The 18,038-nt window shown below is 30.4% G+C and overlaps 2 protein-coding genes across 4 annotated transcripts in view; one reads left to right on the top strand and one right to left on the bottom strand.

Moving 5' to 3' along the window:
* The first annotated feature begins 1,649 nt into the window (after positions 1–1,649).
* LOC107162268 (centrosomal protein of 78 kDa-like) lies at positions 1,650–4,933 on the top strand. Its single transcript, XM_015509099.2, has 2 exons — positions 1,650–2,023; positions 4,195–4,933. Exons 1-2 carry the CDS (start codon positions 1,650–1,652, stop codon positions 4,931–4,933), a joined length of 1,113 nt encoding a protein of 370 aa, XP_015364585.1.
* Positions 4,934–10,293: 5,360 nt separating this feature from the next.
* LOC107162271 (uncharacterized) overlaps positions 10,294–18,038 on the bottom strand; it is a 194,081-nt gene continuing 186,336 nt past the window's right edge. For all 3 annotated transcript variants that reach the window (XM_089215586.1, XM_089215591.1, XM_089215595.1), the window contains exon 5: positions 10,294–13,756. In XM_089215586.1, the coding sequence (XP_089071712.1) occupies positions 12,849–13,756 (908 nt within the window). In that variant the 3' untranslated portion in view covers positions 10,294–12,848. The remainder of the gene's footprint in view (positions 13,757–18,038) is intronic.

Raw genomic sequence — 18,038 nt, forward strand, 5'->3', positions numbered from 1 at the left:
TCCGAATTAATCAAATCAGATTCATGATGCACCCGATTTACTCAGCCATTCAATTCATAGTATGTATAAACGATTATAAAGTAGTAATTCATTAACTACTCTAATTATTAATATTAGTATATAAAGTATAATCTAGAAATTTAAATTACTCACAAACAACATTTTTATATCACAACAATATAACTAAAATTGTTATTCTTGATTATTTAATATTGTTTTCTGTGTCAGTCTATACGATAAGTTTTCGAAATGTTATATCTATAAATAGATAGGCAGTCATATTTTTGTGTCCGAGTAGATGGTAATGAATAATATATAATGTTGTATTAGTTTTGTGCTGTAGTGTCAGCTTATAATTATTTTAAGAATAAAACGTCTTTTGTGTTATCAAATTGAATAACATTTGATGGTGTAACTGAAAAAACAAAACTGATTTAACTGAAAATAAAATGTAAATAAAAACTGTTAATATGTAATAATGTATGTAAAAATTGATGTATTAATCATAACAATTTACTTTTCTATTTATACATTTTAGGAAAATTTACTTATACAATGTATGCACAAATGTTGTGCTTTCCAAGAAGTAGGTAGGTACTCTATCAAATTTAAACCACACTTGCCACAATACCTGATAGAATAAATATCCAAGGAAATAATATCCATCTGACATAAATAGATGAAAAAAAATTATTATAATTATAAACATATGAATAGGTACATAAAAATAAAATTTATATATTCATATTTGATATTATTTTAATTAAATTTAAGACAATTTAATACAGTTACACAAAATAATATTTATCATAATAATATAATACTAATTTGGCAACTTAAAAACAATAAGCGAGTGTTAATAATTATTAATACCATAATATAAATTGAATACAGTTGTAAAAAATAAAATTTGTTATAATAAAATAATAATAATTCGCCAATTTGTAAAATTAATATCTAAATCAATTTTAAGAAATGTACTAATATTGTGCAACCAATGTAAAAGATTTAAAAATATAGTATATTATGACCATCTTATCATATTTCTTACTGCAAATAAACAATAGTGATTTATGGTTTCATCGCCATTATTATATTCAGCAGTTAATAGTTTTTATTTATTTTGAATATTTTTTTTTTTTTTTGGAGGGGGGTGGTTTTACTTATTCTCCAGGTATTATTTTCACGGGTATTTTTACCGATTACCCATTCAACTACAAATACTTTGAGGAACCTCTAAGAAAAACATAAACCTAAAGGTTAAAAAAAAAGTTTATACTATTTGAGATAATAAGTGTACACACTTAAATGGATCCCACTGTAAATTATATAATATTGCATTGTCATAGATACGATATTGTGATGTGAAAATAAAAGCTTGATTGATTTTGGAATTTAAATTCAATATTTTTTCAATGTATTTTAAATTGTCATAGCACGTAAATGTTTTTTTTTTGTTCAGTATAAACATGTCCACATAAATTATAATATTATAAAATAATAATATATTTAATCGCTTATTATATTTTTTGTGAACACTATTAAAACTTATTCTAAAAACAAAATAACACATGTTCGGATTTATTCGTCTGAGAATTTAGTTATATTTTTCCCAGCATATATTATCATAATAATATCCGTTGTTAATCATGTTGGTTAATCATTCGTCCAAATCCAATGCCTCTGGAATGTTGTCATCTCTTAGCGAAAAACGTAGAACATCGTTATCTACTATCAGATCAAGGGAGTCGTTTGGATGTTCGTTGAAACATCAATTTGGATTGGTATACACTGCAATTTGCGGTAAGTACAAAACATGCCCGGTTCCATGGGTGAAATTTAGTGTTAAGACGAACTCCATTGAAATTTTGGGTGATCGAATGAAAGTTGACAATTGGCGAGCTGCATTGGAAGCTCTGAGCACTGATACCAGTACCCATCATGTGCGCATAAAAAATAAACGGTACACTGAAGCATTGGCAACAAACTACGCCACATTCGATAATGCCGTTGAGGCACCAAAGTAAGTGTTATTAGAATCTAAACAAAATATCATTAAATTAAGTAGGTTTAAAAAAAAATTACAGACATTTTCTTGTGTTAGGTATACTTATGGTATGTAGATAAGTAAGATATATCTTCTATTATATAAATGTGAAAATGAATACCTTTGATGCCTATGTTTTCGGAAACTACCGAACTGATCGTTATAATTTTTTTAAAAAATTTAAGAGCTCATTGCGGAGAAAGTTTATGGCATTTGATCGATTCTCTAATAAATCAATTACTATAAATAATGGCCTGTTACGTAGAATTGGCAACATGGCAAGCATTCCAGGCTTCCACTATCACTACAATTTGATCTTCTCGCTGACTACCCAACGTGTCCGACGGCCGACGGTTATGCTTATGATGCTCGGGTTTCATTTTTTTTTTTTTAACTCATTAAATCCATCAAGCCCACCCCCCACCCCACACACAAAATTTATTTAAAAATTGGTGCGCCTATTATTTTCATGAAAAATTTAAATGCTCTAAAATTGTGCAAAGGAACAAGATTAAAAATATTATCTTTGAAATATAACCTTATTTTAGCTGAAATTCTTTCCGACTCATCGAATGGTCAAATTATATATATTCCAAGAATACCAATGATAAAAAACGAGTATCCCTTCGAATTTAAACGTGTCCAATTTCCTATCAAACTTTGTTTTGCCATGTTAATTGATAAAGTACAAGGACAGACCATGAAAGTTGCAGGAATTGACATCAGTGATCCCTGCTTCACTCATAGACAATTTTATATTGCCTGCTTCCGTGTAAGCTCAGAAAAAACTTATACATATATGCCTATGGTGAAAAAACTAAAAATATTGTTTATAAAGAAATATTGGTTAATCTGTAGTTATATAACATTTTTCCAAAATAATAAAAATTACTTTTCAAAAAAACGCATTTTTTTAAAGTATAATATAAAACGCGAGGCATGAGTTTTATTAGTTGTCAACCTGTTTCAATTTAGATATTATTGTGTATTCACCGCTTTCTTTCATCGTATCTTTTATTTTAATGCGCATGTGTTAGCTAAATTTTTGTATGCATCAGACAAAGAGAGTTTGTACAGTATAAATTACTATTTTTTCCCATACAACGCCGGGTAATTCAGCTATCTATTTGTATTTAAAAAAATAAACTTCTAGGATAATTAAGAATTTTGTATTGATTGATTTTATTATTCATCCATCGTTTGTAGCATTAAGTAAAAATGACAAACTTAGTATAACTTGAATACATTAGAGTTAAATCATAAACTTACGTACAAACAGCACGAGATCCGCGATCTACTGTAGGTAGATTACCTACCTGATAATATTACACTTCTGCGAATTAGAATTTTTATTCCGGTAACGGAAAAGATAAGATAAGTTTTGAACACCATACACCGATTATTAAATAATGAATTGAACAAAGTTTGAGTAATATAGATTTAGTACATTTAACGGGAAACGAAATGCACGTTATCAGCTAGTTTAAATATAATTTATAAAGATAATAAACATAAAAATTGATACAAAAATAAAATTAAAATGTTTTAAATCTTAGTCGCCTTTGAGAACGTGGTGGTAGATTAAAATGTCTACATGTCATGTAATAATTCAATTCGTTAGCTTTATTACCAAAGATAAAATAATTAGAACTGGGCTATCATTTTTTGTTAGAGGTAAACTTACCTATATACAACATCAAGCTCTCAAAACATTTATTTCAATAATTATGACCATGATATATTATTTAAAAAAAATTATATGATCTTTTTTAAAAATGTTTCCATAAATACTATGATGTTCACGTTTTAATGATTTTCTATAGCTCACATAAAAAATGCCATTTAGCACTTCAAATACCTATCAATGAAATTTTTTTTACAAAATGGCTGAGTCACTTTTGGATATGGTGTATACATTTATAATTTATAATTATATTATATTGTAAAATATGTGATATTGTATGATGAACTTCTATAAAGCATTAAATATAGAAAAATGTTAAGAATTTTAGATGTTTAATGATGGTGGGTTGGTCGTTCGGCTGGTAGATTTCTAAATTCTAAAAATGATAGTTTGCGCATCTTTCTGTACATTATTGTTGTTGTCATCATTATGTAGTATAATAGTCGTGATCATTTTTCTGCAGAAACGTTGTCGCTGTGAGCACACTATACGTAGTTCGGGAGATCGCTAATTCCGTTTACGAGGTAATGATCAACACAACTGCACTGGTTTGTCTTGAACTGGAAAACGTACTGTTTGACGAACAAGCTCTAGGAACACTCATATCCGGTATCAACACTAACCAAACAATCCAGCACTTGTCCCTGGCCTACAGCCGCATCGGAGACGGTGCCTGTCTATTGCTCTGCCGGGTGCTCAGGGACAAACCAAACATCCGATCTGTGGATCTGTCTGGATGTTCTCTAAGCCATGCTTCGGCAAAGTCCGGTCTGCTAGATGTGATAAAAAAACAGCAGGTTAAGCGGCACGAAGAATGTTGGGCGCACTCGCTGAGGTATAGGACTGCCAATCCGGATATCATGCACGGGTTGCGGAGGTTGACGCTCAACGATAATACCAGCATTGGTGACGCTGGAGTTGCTGACTTGTTCGAGTCGTTGAAAGACGACTTTTATGTGAAAGCCGTGGACTTACAGAATTGTGGGCTTACAGATCGTGGCGCTCAGTTGGCGCTGTCCACGTTGATGATCAACGACTCATTAGTCGTGTTGGACGTCCGGAAAAATGACATTATATCTTCAGCCATGTTGGAAGCGATTATGACCAGGTTGTACGAGAACAACATCAACAAAAACGAGACCAAACAGTGGAAATGGACCAAGCTCGGTCGGGAAAACGAATTAGAATCGTCATACACATAAAGATTTTTAAGAACTATGGCGTATGAACATATCAGCGTGTTAGGTCAATATAATACAATTTCAAACGGTTATAATTAATTTTAAAATTAAAAGGATTTGTAATAAAAGGTAAAAAAATAAATGTAGTACCCTAGTTATTGTTGGCGAAAACATAATATTATACATAACCAACGGTGAAGTTATTCATTTAGGAAATATTCCAGTGCACTATATTTTAAAATTAAAAGTATTGTTTTTATTATTATTTTTCATATAACCTTTGATTAAAGTAGGTAATATAAAATGGTATGATCTCAGTCAAGATATATTTAAATAGATGAGTTTTTTTCTTACATGTTACCTTATTGTTTATAACAATAATCATAATTATATTGTTAAATAATCTTAAAATATAACATATTAAATAAAATTTAAATTTGAAATATTTAGCTGTTCATAGTCTTCCACTAACTGATTTTTATTATATATATAAATAGTGTAGATTAATACATGTGGGATTTGCAATTTTGAATTAAGTTGTTGTTAATTAAATAATATATGTAAATGAAGAAAAGTTGTACAATTATTATGCATTTAAATTATATATTATGTTCGATATTTACTTATACAGGGCGATTTTTTTATCATGAACCACTCATTATTTCAAAAAGTATCAATGTTTTTGAAAAAATTTTTTTACAAAGTTTCATTTTGTTAAAAAAACAACGTTTTTAGGAAAAAATTATTAATTATTATTAATTAATTATCCACCAATTTCCGTTTCCACCAAATAAAATTATTTACCACGTTTTTACAAAAACAATAGAATACTACTATATTCTACGATTGAAAAAACATATCAACCAATTATATATATAAGTAGATACAATATATACATAACTAAATACACTAATATATAATTTTTTCAATTCAGCATTAATATTTTAAATTAATTTATTACTGTATTAAAGAGATTTTAATAGAAGTGTAGTATACAAATTATTTTTGTAAATTAACCGTGGTTTAATTATAGATAGATCTCATTTGGTGGTAACGGATATTGGTGGAAAAGGGAAAGGTCTACTTTTTGGTGGAAACATGTTACGCCCCGATTGCCGTATAGATAGTTTGGTCGTTGATCGGCGAAGACGTGAGGTCCACGGGATAAGTTGTCTTATCACACGCCGACTCGCAATGTACCTACGATATACCATATAGTGATAATGAACCTTATGTTCGTTTTATAGTTTGCGTTCTACGTCACAGAAACCTCCCTCCCCTCCCATGAAAGTTCAATCGGGGATAGCTTTCACGGATGACGATGACAAAACGCAAATTCGAATAATAGTATTAAGGAATAATAATGAACGGTAATATAAGACGAAAAAAATGTATGACCTGGGTTCTATGGTTCAGGGAGCTAGCAATGACTTTGGTCTGCTGTAGCAGTAAACTGATCGGTTTTTGGAACGGACGGAGGTGAATTATAAGTTATATTATAAGTTCCAATATTTCAGTTGGTATCGGGGTCTGCTAGAATATAGCCATTGTCTTTGATACATATTATGGTGATCACGAAAGACCCTCCATATAACAGAAACAATTTCTGGATACATTTGTCGACGGATGAACTGAGCCGATGCGTTTTCACCAACACGTGGGTACCAACGACAAATGACACCGGGATGCCTTGCTTGTCATGGCGGTGTTTCCTTCGTTCAGAATGGGTGAGCTAGATCTCTCGGGACATGGTAAGTTTAGTTCTCTGCACTAGAGGAAGACATAGGGGAAACGAGACGATATTTCCGGACGGATTGTATTGTTCGATGGATAGGAAAAGTTCTTGTGGAGTGTGACCTGTTAATTCGTGGACTGTATTGTTTAACACCCATTCGATGTATGAAACGTACCACGGCCATTCAACATGGTTTTCGTGACAGTACGCCCGAAACATGCATCCGAGTTCTCGCATTACACTCTCTGCTGGATTGGATTGAGGGTGGTACACAGAAATCATTGTAGGCGGAATTCCTAAAGCATGCATTGCTCCAAAACTGCATTCCATGATCTGATACGATGCATCAAGGTTTCCGGTAGGTAGATATATAGTCGTCAATCATGCGTTTGGTAACCGTCACGATTACTCTCTTCACTGGGTATAACTACACAAATCGTGAAAAATTGTCAAATACGACAAAAATGGATCAGACTTGGTTCCAACCTGGAAGGAGAGGACCGTACAGATTGACTAATACTCGTCTGAGTGGGACATCGGCGAGTACAGATCGTTATTTCACCTTCTATGCGAACGGTTGACGTCTTTTGACAGAGAACACAGTTTCGGATAACTTGTCGGATATGTGACTGAAAGCTTTTGAAATAACAGAAATCACGTATCGCGAGTATACACTTCTTTGGTCCGACATGACCATGTACCTGAGTAATCAATTCGTCTACTCTGTCGGCAGGGATCAGTGGACTTGTGTCGTCGAAAAAATAGTACCCCCTCTACTAAGCTATAGTGTTCAAGATACGGAATCTGTGGTCTATGTAAATCCATAAGCAGCTGGTGAAGTCTATCAAGATTTGTGTCCTCCCTTTGTGACAAACAAATTGACTTAAACGACGATATTTGGCGTTGAAACTCGGCTTGGATCTTCTTCGACGTGATTGTCGGGACACGTCGAAATCTTGGCAAAGGTTTTCTGCTTTCTCTTGCCCAGCAGGACTTCTGGACAGGGTATCAATAACGTTATCTGATCCAGGAATGTGTTTTACATGCATATTGAACTCTTTAAGGTGTAACATCCACCGAGTTAATCAAGCGTTGCGCAGATGACGTTGGAAGTCAATGATAATGACGACAATGACATTTCTCACAAACAAAAACAATAGATAGCAATTCCAGTTCTGTTATGGAATAATTACACTCAGCCCAGTTTCCAGCTTATCTTATTCTACCCATCTCTCTTTTTTGTATTCTACTATATTACAATTTTATTTGTTTTTTTTCCATTCATGTCAGTAAAATTTTAAATTTAATTTGTATGGTTTAAAAGCTTCAAAATTTAATTCAAAGCCATTTATATATTGTTAAAATGATAAAGAACATTAAATATACATACCTACAATTTTTTTAATAATAATTGAACTGAACGATGAAATTTAACAAAATACGTACAAATCAAGAAAATTTGTAATTTATTTTGAGTAAGGAATTCATAAAAATTGTCTTTTCAAATCTCAAGTTTCAAATTTGAAAATTTAATACAAGATTTTTCTTGAATTTGTCTTCTTTTATCAAATAAAAAATATCTAACGGAAAGGTAAATTAAATTTTTATGGGCATTTAAATTACAACATTTGTTATTAACTTAATTTCTCTTGTCCAAATATTCTTATTTTGTTGTTTTTCAAAATGTTTCCTAATATTTATTTTATCAATTCTTATACTTACTTGATACAATTTTTAAAAAATTTATAGACATTTGAAATTTTCCGTTTTTTAGTTTTTCTATTCTATAAATATTGATGAACTAATATTCATTGGGTCGAAAAAACTTTAAAATTGAATAAAAGGTTCCCCGTTAATTGATATAACAGTAGTTGGAAAATATTAAAAATACATTAATAGGGTTTTTTTATATCAATTTAAAATTCAAATTTTTACAAAATTTATTTAATTGAAAATGTATGAATTCTTTGGTTGTTAAAAATGTATAAAACGTTTGATTTTTATAGCTAAGGATTAAAAATTTAAAACAAGGTTCCACGTAATTAGTTAATTTTGTTGCGAAAAAAATCTAAAATTTATACAAACACAGTTTTTTGAAAAGTTATTTTAAATTCAAAATTGGATGTTACATATTAAATAACCAAGAATAACGATTTTAGTTATAATATTGTAATCTAAAAATATTATTCGTGGGTACTTAATATTTCTAGAATATACTTCATATTATTATTGTAATAGTTTAGGTCATTAATAACTTATATTAATACTTTATAATCAATTATATATAGGTACCTACTATGGATGACTGAGTGAGTTGGGTACATAATGAATTTGATTTAATTAATTTGGAATTTATTTTATAGGTATTCAAATTTTTTTGAAATAATAACAATATAATTAAATAGTAATAACATGCCCTTTAGGGCTTACACTTAATTGTAAAAAAATGCTCTCCCATAGTTAAATGTAAAAACTATAGAGAGTGAGAGCTATTAATGTTTGTTTATGAAAAATACACACCTAGATTTCATATCACGAAATAAGATTTAAATAGAAAAGTACTTTTTTCAAAATATCTGTTGTATACTACCTACACCTCGAATACCAAAAAAAAAAACACAATAATTATGTTTTGGAACTAGGATGAAAGGAACTAATGCAAAAAAGTAATTTTTCATACACCACTCATATAACTATATAACTTGTAATTATTGAATATGTCATAGTTTAAGATAAACATTTTATTTATTTAATTTTTTTTTTTTTTTTGAGCACCTATTGGTCAGGAAAAAAATCGTTTTTCATGTTGTTTTTTTTTTTTTTTTAATTCAGTATAATATAATTTATTATAAACATTAAACACACACAACAATAATATGAAAAAAAAAAACAGTATTCTATGGAAAATTCAAACAACAAAATAACTAATTTAAATAATAATATATGCTATCGTAATAATAATTGTCTATTAAAGTTGAATTATAACCTTTACCTAATTGATTGGTCCCGGAGTTTTTATCAAGACTTTGAAATGTAAATGAAACTTCAATAGGTCAACAAATAAATTGATTTAAAATGATTTTTTTGACTTGTATTTATACTGAACTTTTATTAAAAATATAAAATAAAAACATATTATACATCTACACTTATATTGAATCTCGTTACTTGTGAAATAATTTCAATCACTTCATAGTTATACGAGTGAAAAGTATTTTTTCTTTAACATGATTCCCAATCAGAATGATTTGAGCTACAAGAGTTCCATTTTACTGGGTTTCAATCACAATCATACTCTCAGTGGCCTTTTAGCATTATAAGAGCTTATTCTCTATGTTATTGATACAAACATTTCGCTCCCTGGGGACACAGGCAGGTAATGTGTCCGACTGCAATGCATTACTAGAGGATATTTGAAGGACTTAATGTATGGTGTTTCTTTTTCCTCGAATATATCTCTATTCTTTAAACAAATAAAACCCTGAACTATTTTTCCCATTACATTCTACTCATAGGTACTATCTTTATTCGTTCAAAATGTTGATATGGCCTGTTGAAATTAAACTTGTTTCTCCCCCTTTGTGTACATTAATCCGGGATATTTCACACACGAATTATGAACGAAAATAGTTACATCCGTGTGTGATTTATGACAAAAACAATAAATATTTAATAAAACATTGAAGAACAAAACAAATTAAAAATAAATACAATCGTGCTTACATCTAAATTATTTAATTAAATGATTATTATGTATAATATTATAATTTACCTATGTACCTATCATTTTGATAATGAACAATTCACTTCACATCCATAAGATATTTGAAATATGAGACATAGCTCTATACATTATGTCAAGTTTAAGACTTTTTTCATCGATGCATGATGATTACAGTTCCAAAAATATTGACGTATAGATCTCTAAAAATATTACATTAGGTTTATTTAAAATGTATTTGTAACCCGATTTTATTTAATTCAACTTATTTGAATCATATTATGGATTTAACTATCTATTTATTTATAATTTATTAAACAGGAAATACGTTTTTTTTTTTTTTTTTTTTCATAAAATTACCGATAAATGAAAACCATGGAAAAGAATAAAGTCAAAATACTAAAGAAAAAAATTATTGTTTATATTATCCTTCCCCTTCTGCTATATTTATCAATATTGAACACACTTTGAAACATTTAACTGGCAGTTAAACTGCCAATTAATTGAATATTTGTCAGAGAGGCTTTAAAAAGTTATTTTATTATTCATCAATAAGCAACATCAAAAATTTATTGGAGTTAAAATTATTTGTGTCGATAAAATCCTTATATGTCATGGATTTATAAAGAACAAAATCAATAATATTATGTAAATGGTTAAAAATTTATCAATAATTTTATTTTTTGATATTTAAAAAAAACATGATTTTTAATGTTGATAATATCGGAATCTTAATTTATAATATTATATGTACAGTGATATAGATAAATAATTTTTCGTTTAGATTTATTATTGAAGTTTTCAAATTAAACATTGAAAATATTATTTATCATATTATACACATCATATAATAATGTTAATTACTATGGCAATGGCATTGTATTTATAAATTACATAGTGGAGTTGAAGTCATACTGGAGATTATTATTTTAAATTTTTAAATAAATATTTATGTTTTACAATAGGTATGTATTGTTTCAAAATAGTTCTTAACATTTTATATTTTATTCAACTTATTTTTTTAGAATAACAATTTTCGAACACCTATGAAAGTGAAAATTATTTAGCAGCATATAATAATTGATTTTATTATTGTAAGTATGTAGTTATAGAGCTATGTCTCCCTGGTTGGATTAAAATCAAAAATGTTCAAATTTACCGACTAACAATGTTTATATTATAAGCTAAATAAGATTTGTTTAGAAACAACATACAAAATACATCATATTTAGGTATGTATAATATTTCTACGATGGATATAATTATTTAATATTATTTAATAGCTTCTATGGAATATACTTTTCTAACACATACATGATACTAAAAAAAAATAAGCTAATAAGGTGAATACTTTGTAGTATAATATTAATCAGATTGGGAGATACTAATGTTTAAATATGAATTTAAACTTAAATTAAACAATAAATTAAATAGCCAGAACAACTACATATTCTACATACATTTAATACAGCTTTAAATGGTTAGGTATATAATATAATTTTTGTATTTAATTTTCTCAATTTTTTAAACTACACTAACATTGTCTTATATAATTAAACATAAATAAGGATAACGGGTAGTCATAACAATTATTAATATATCTCCACTAAATTGTCCAATATTTGTTTTAATCTTAATTGAATCATTGACAAGCAAAATACATGAGACCACAAATTAAGGTTCACTTTAAACACTACTTAATTCATTAATATGTTGCTCGGGCAACGAGTAAATATTATAAGCTTAATGAATAGAGAATAATAAAATATGAATATATTATTAAATTTAAATATCGGGCGACAGACATATTGAGTGTTGGTGTTGTAAAATGTTACCCAATTCTCAGACCAATTATTAATTGTAATAACTAGAAATATACTTAATAAACTAATATCTGTAAGCTTCTATAGAGTGTGAAATTAATTTAATGTGCAAGTACGGTTTATGGTAAGATGCGAAGAACTTGTGTCGGTGATAAAGAATAATATTAGAAATATTAAATTGTTGCGTTATAATAAAAATTACTATTCAGATTCGAATGTATCACAAAAATAGCAAAATAACATAGTCCAATCGAAATAATACATGCGTATTTTTTAAACATCTTTAAGATTTTTAAAAATTATTTTTGTTCTTTCGTACATATATTGTTTTGTGTCAGTAATTGTGAAACAATCGTATACAGAGTATAAACTGTAATAATTCGTACGCGTAATATTTTTAATGTCTGTCGACCGTGTATGTGAAAATTAAATTAAAATTATTATTATATAATATTATTATAAGGCTGACATAATTAAAAATGAGGCATGTTGGACAAATATATAGGCGGACAGGTCGATGGATAAAAGTTTAGAGAAACAGATGGAGAAAGAGAGAAAAACGAAAATCATCGATTTTTTTAAAATCAAGGAGTGTGATATATTTTTTAATAACATATTTATTATTATTATATTATTAATATAACTATTGAGACATGTTTATTTCTTTTCGGCACCATCATTCTTTTCTTCGTTCATGCGTTTTCTGGCTGCAAAACCACGGACCCTAGCCTGAATTTTTATAGCAGCTTGTACCAGCGCCTCCGCTTCGGTTGCGTCATCCTGTGTGGATACTTCGGTCGCATTCGCGGTTCCCGACAAAGTGATGGTTGGATTTGTTGTCGAATTTCCAACGCCACCTCCGCCACCGATTTCGTTGTCATCGCGCTCGAAAACTTCGTCGTCGCCCGTTTGTAGCTGATCGTCGTCATCTTCGTCCACCTTGTAAACACCAACACCACCGACTTCAACGCCTGCGCCAACATGAACACCTCCGACAGTACCTCCCCCAACACTATCACCACCACCATAACCTCCACCACTTTCACCTTCACCGCCACCAATGTCGCTGGGAACACTGGAAACCTTATCACTAGTAACACTAGTAACAACACCGGAAATTTGCCCATCATCACTGTTATCACTGCCATCATCACCGTCCCCTCGTCCGTCACCGACACCACGGGGCTCATATCCGTATTCTTTGAGCGGTGTATAGGTGACGGACACAACTGACTTTTGGTCGTCATCTGACCAACACTGGCTCTCATCGGTGGTCGTTGTGGCCGTAGACGGAGCCGCGTTCTTCAGGGACTGTCTGACTCGGTATCCCCGGAAACCCGCTTGGATCTTTACCGCGGCTGCATTAACCGCCTCCACGTACTTCCGGGCCCTAAAACCACGGTACACTGCCTGAATGGTGGTAGCCGCCCGGTCATCAGCCCCGTTGTCTTGCGCTACAGCCATCGCTGCGTCCACTGATCCGTCAGACGATCCACCATTGGCCGTCGATTTCATGACGGCGTTGATTTCTTTCCCTGGACGATTGTTTTCTGCCACACCGTCACCTATAAAACCAAACATTATATTATTTTGCACATATTTATTTTATCCAGGAGTTCGTGAAAAAGTTATTAGAATATTATAGCTGTATTTCAAAGCCATGCAATTATATTAACATAATTGTTAGTATTTCTTAGTATTTGACAAAAATTCCAATTTTAGGTTAAATTGTTATTCAATTAGTCATGTACGTCTTAAAGTTTAGTTTTGTAAAGAAGTTAACTGTAATAATTAAGTGGTTATACAAGAATAGAATATGTGAGTCAATCCATGCAGGTACCTATAAAAAACATCCTAACATCAAAATATTTTTACACAATAGCAATATCAAAATATCAATATTATTCATGCAAAATAATCGTCAGATAAGAGCTTTGAACTGTAGGTAACAATATTACAGAGTGACTGATCAGAGAACTTGCGTCTTTACGTCTTTCTATCAAGTCAATATGAAAAAACAAGGTGACGGCAGCTAGAATGTATATATTATTATTACTATGATCACCTGACACCGAGAAGTCTTTTTTACAACCAAACAAAAGACATTCGTACAAAAGTTATATATGTTGTAAAAAATCAATCAAATTCAAAAAAGTATAATGGTAATAATCAGTATACTTGAAAGTTATATGTAGAAGTCAATGTCAATAAAATATACACTTATTAAATTAAAAAGACACAAATAAAAATTTACCGTTAGTCTATGTTAGTCTATAACAAAAACATGGATTAATCAAAAAATAAAAAATAAAAAAATATTAGTAGTTGTAGAAATATTGAATTTTTACTACTTTATTCAAACCTTTAAAAAAATAAAATTCTTTTTTTTTATTGAGGGTTGAGGCTTCGACAACAAGGGTCATTAGCCTGTGGAATTGTCGGGGAGGAAACTGTTGGTTTTGGTACTTGTGGATGTTTTGGCAGAATTTCGAATGGACACCATTAGGTTTCTGCCATGCCCCGGTGGGGGCGGCGGTCTCTCTTTCCAGACAGCGGGATTCGAACCGGCGATGGTGTGCGTCGCAACCGACGCCTTTTATCCGCCCGGCCACTAGGTACACCCCCCTATAAAATTCTTTTATATTACCTATAGGTATGTTAAAAAATTATTTATTAAATAGGAAAGCAGGTAGGTACTATAAATATGTAAAATATATAAAACATAAATTATATATAGTTTATATAGGTTTATTGGTCAATAATAACTATGGACAATTGATGGATCGAATGTATATCTTGGTCACATTGAAACCATAACATCTAATCATAATATAATGCAAATACAATCGCACACTAATGACTTAGCTGTTGGATCCTTTATTCTAAATAAATTAAAAAAACATAATATGTAACATCTATACAACGTCTGAACCCTAATAATAGTTATTTTGTGAATATTACGAAGGACATAATGTAATAATAATATTATTAATGGTTAGTAAGTAAATACATGCATAAAAATTATAAGGAAGTATTATAATTGTTCCAAACAAATATAATTAAATTAAAATGTTCCAATCAAAAATATTAAGATGCTTTCTGGTTTCTACCTACGAAATACTTATACACAAATTTATGAATAATAATTTCAAGCACCATCCAATGAAGCCTTACAATTTTTTTTTTTTTTTTTTTTATTAGCTATTAGTATAAAACTATGATAGCTCAACATTTACAATCTATACCTACATTATGCAACATAATATATTACATTATAATATTATATAACAAAGCCAGCATCCAATATGAATGAAATTACTAATTTGATGGCGGTAGTGGATTTTGTGTTTAGTATGGAGTAAATATTAAAAGAGATATTAAGAGTTTTATATATGTCAACTAGAGTAATGCGTTTGGTTTGATGGGCAGGGTGTCAAATAGTATATGGGATAAGTCATAGATACATTCATTTAGGTGAAGTGTGCAGAATGGAGAATCATTAAGGCCAAGTTTGAAGGAATGGCTGGGTAGAAGGTGATGTCCAATACGTAGCCTATTAAATTGTACAATATAATATGGTCTATGTAAGTGTAAGTTATTAAACCAGGTTTTTTTTAGAATATTAGGTGTGATATTTCTGTATCTTGAGGCGAATTCTGCAGGTAGGTTGTTCCAGAGAGAGAGAGCCAAGAGTTGGTGGAGTGTTGTTTTATCTGAGGTGTGAAGTCCGAATGTGGGAGAAGAGAAAAAGAAGGAAAGATGAGATTGGAAGAGAATTTAATTTGCCCAATCACATAAACATGCCTGCAGTTTGCAATAATACCATTCACCGAACATATTTTCTACCTTTTATCGGTTCATACGTAGACGCCCAATGTTTTCATAGTATAATAAATTAAAAATTAATAATATGAAATTAATTTTATATTTGCATAAGAACGATCAAAATAATATACATTATAATATACAGTTATAAATATTTATTATAAAATAATATATTGTAGGCATACTGTGGTTGGTAGTGTGCAGTACTATTGGCAACATTGACTTAGTGTTTATTATGTTATTATGTTTTATGCAGATAGTGTATCAGTAGTTGTAAACTTGTAGTTGTAGTAACTTATGTATTATGATACTCGTTTTATTTGAAAATTGAATCAGTTCGTGCCAATTTAAGTGGACCAGCTCAACAGTTGTTCAGGACTCGTATTTTTGTCACCTGGGAAGATTTTGAACAACAGTTTATGCGATCATTTGTGAGTACACAAAATCGCACTGAATTATGGCATTTGCTAGTCGCTAGGTCGCAGTTAAAAACAAAACTACCATCAACTATTTTTATGACAAAATACGATTATGCAGTGATTTGAAACTGTCGTTTGAGGAAACAAAAACTCAACTGCTAGAGGGATTTTATTCTCAAAGTATGGTCACTTATCTATTGTCGAGATAACACAATGATACTGACAGTATTCTTGATGACATTCTGACTTATGAACGGTTAAATAAAATGCGTTCAACTCGCTTTAAGTCTAATAATAGTTCTGACAAACAATTAGATCCTAATTCAATTTACTACCGAAAACTATCAGTATTAAGAAGAATGAACGATTAACGGAGTCGGTAAGAAGTGAACCAAAACGTTGCTTTAACAGCTACAGTCTATTGCACACCATCCGGGACTGTCTTAAACCAATGTTTCAAGTGCGGATCAATGGGACATAGCCAGTGAGACTGCAAAGTAACCAGCACCACTTCAGCGACAAGCGGTGATGACCCAGTTACCATGATTGAGATCAACGAACCAGGTAATCTACCATTGATGCTGAATATTGATGTTGAATGTGTAGGAGTAAATTGGACAACAGATGTGATCGTTGATACAGGTAGTCCAATATGTATTATTAAACAAAGAAGTGTACCGTCTAATGTGTTAGTTACTCCTGTTAGTCCTAAGTTATCTGGAATTAATAATAGTCCATTGAAGGTGATGAATTAATTGATAATGTTATTAGAACCTGTCATGACAACGTGGGCCATGTCGGTGCTGATAAAGTAGTTGAGCTTATTCAAAAATTCATATTGGTTTCCCAATATAAAAGAGAAAGTCAAGTTATATACCTATATCAAAGTATTTAAAATGTTTATCTTTTACACCAAATAGTGGTAAAACTGAAGGATTTCTATACCCTATTCCTAAAGGAAACCTTCCTTTTAATACCATTCACATAGATCATTTAGGCCCGTTTGAAAAGGCACCTCGTGGATATAAATACCTACATATTTTTAGTAACTGATGCGTTTACTAAATTTGTGAAATTATTCCCTACTGAAACTACCAACAGTAATGAAGTCGTTAAACATCTAAAGATTTATTTTAATTGTTACAGTCGACCTATTATCTCAGATAGAGGTTGTGCTTTTACTTCAGCTTTATTTAAAGATTTTATGAATGAAAATATCATTCAACTTATTCATATTGCTATGGGTACACCTAGAGCCAATGGGCAAGCTGAGGGGGTGAACTGTACAATTATCCCTATGATAGCCAAACTAGCACCAACCATATCACAATGGGATAAAACCTTAATTGAAATTGATTATGTAGTGAACAATACTGTTAACCGTTCTACCAATCAAGCACCTGCAATGTTATTATACGGTGTTAAACAATTAGGTAGACCTAATGATAAAATTAAAATGTACTTAGACTCTTGTATACAAAGTATTGATAGGGATTTAGTTAAACTAAGACAAGAAGCTGCTAATCAAATAAATAAAGTTCAATTGCAGAACAAAACTAATTATTATAAAAAACATAAACAACCAACAAATTACATTGAAGGG

This window comes from Diuraphis noxia, unplaced genomic scaffold, assembly GCF_037042655.1.
Source record: "Diuraphis noxia isolate RWA-SAM2 unplaced genomic scaffold, SU_Dnox_SAM2 contig0001, whole genome shotgun sequence".
In the NCBI taxonomy this organism is placed as follows: Eukaryota; Metazoa; Arthropoda; class Insecta; order Hemiptera; family Aphididae; genus Diuraphis; species Diuraphis noxia.

Bases quoted from the DNA above. Each gene is read 5' to 3' on its own strand.
- LOC107162268 (XM_015509099.2), top strand. From the start codon at position 1,650: ATGTTGGTTAATCATTCGTCCAAATCCAATGCCTCTGGAATGTTGTCA. The intron at 2,024-4,194 runs GTAAGTGTTATT...ATTTTTCTGCAG, and splicing joins AATGCCGTTGAGGCACCAAA to AAACGTTGTCGCTGTGAGCA.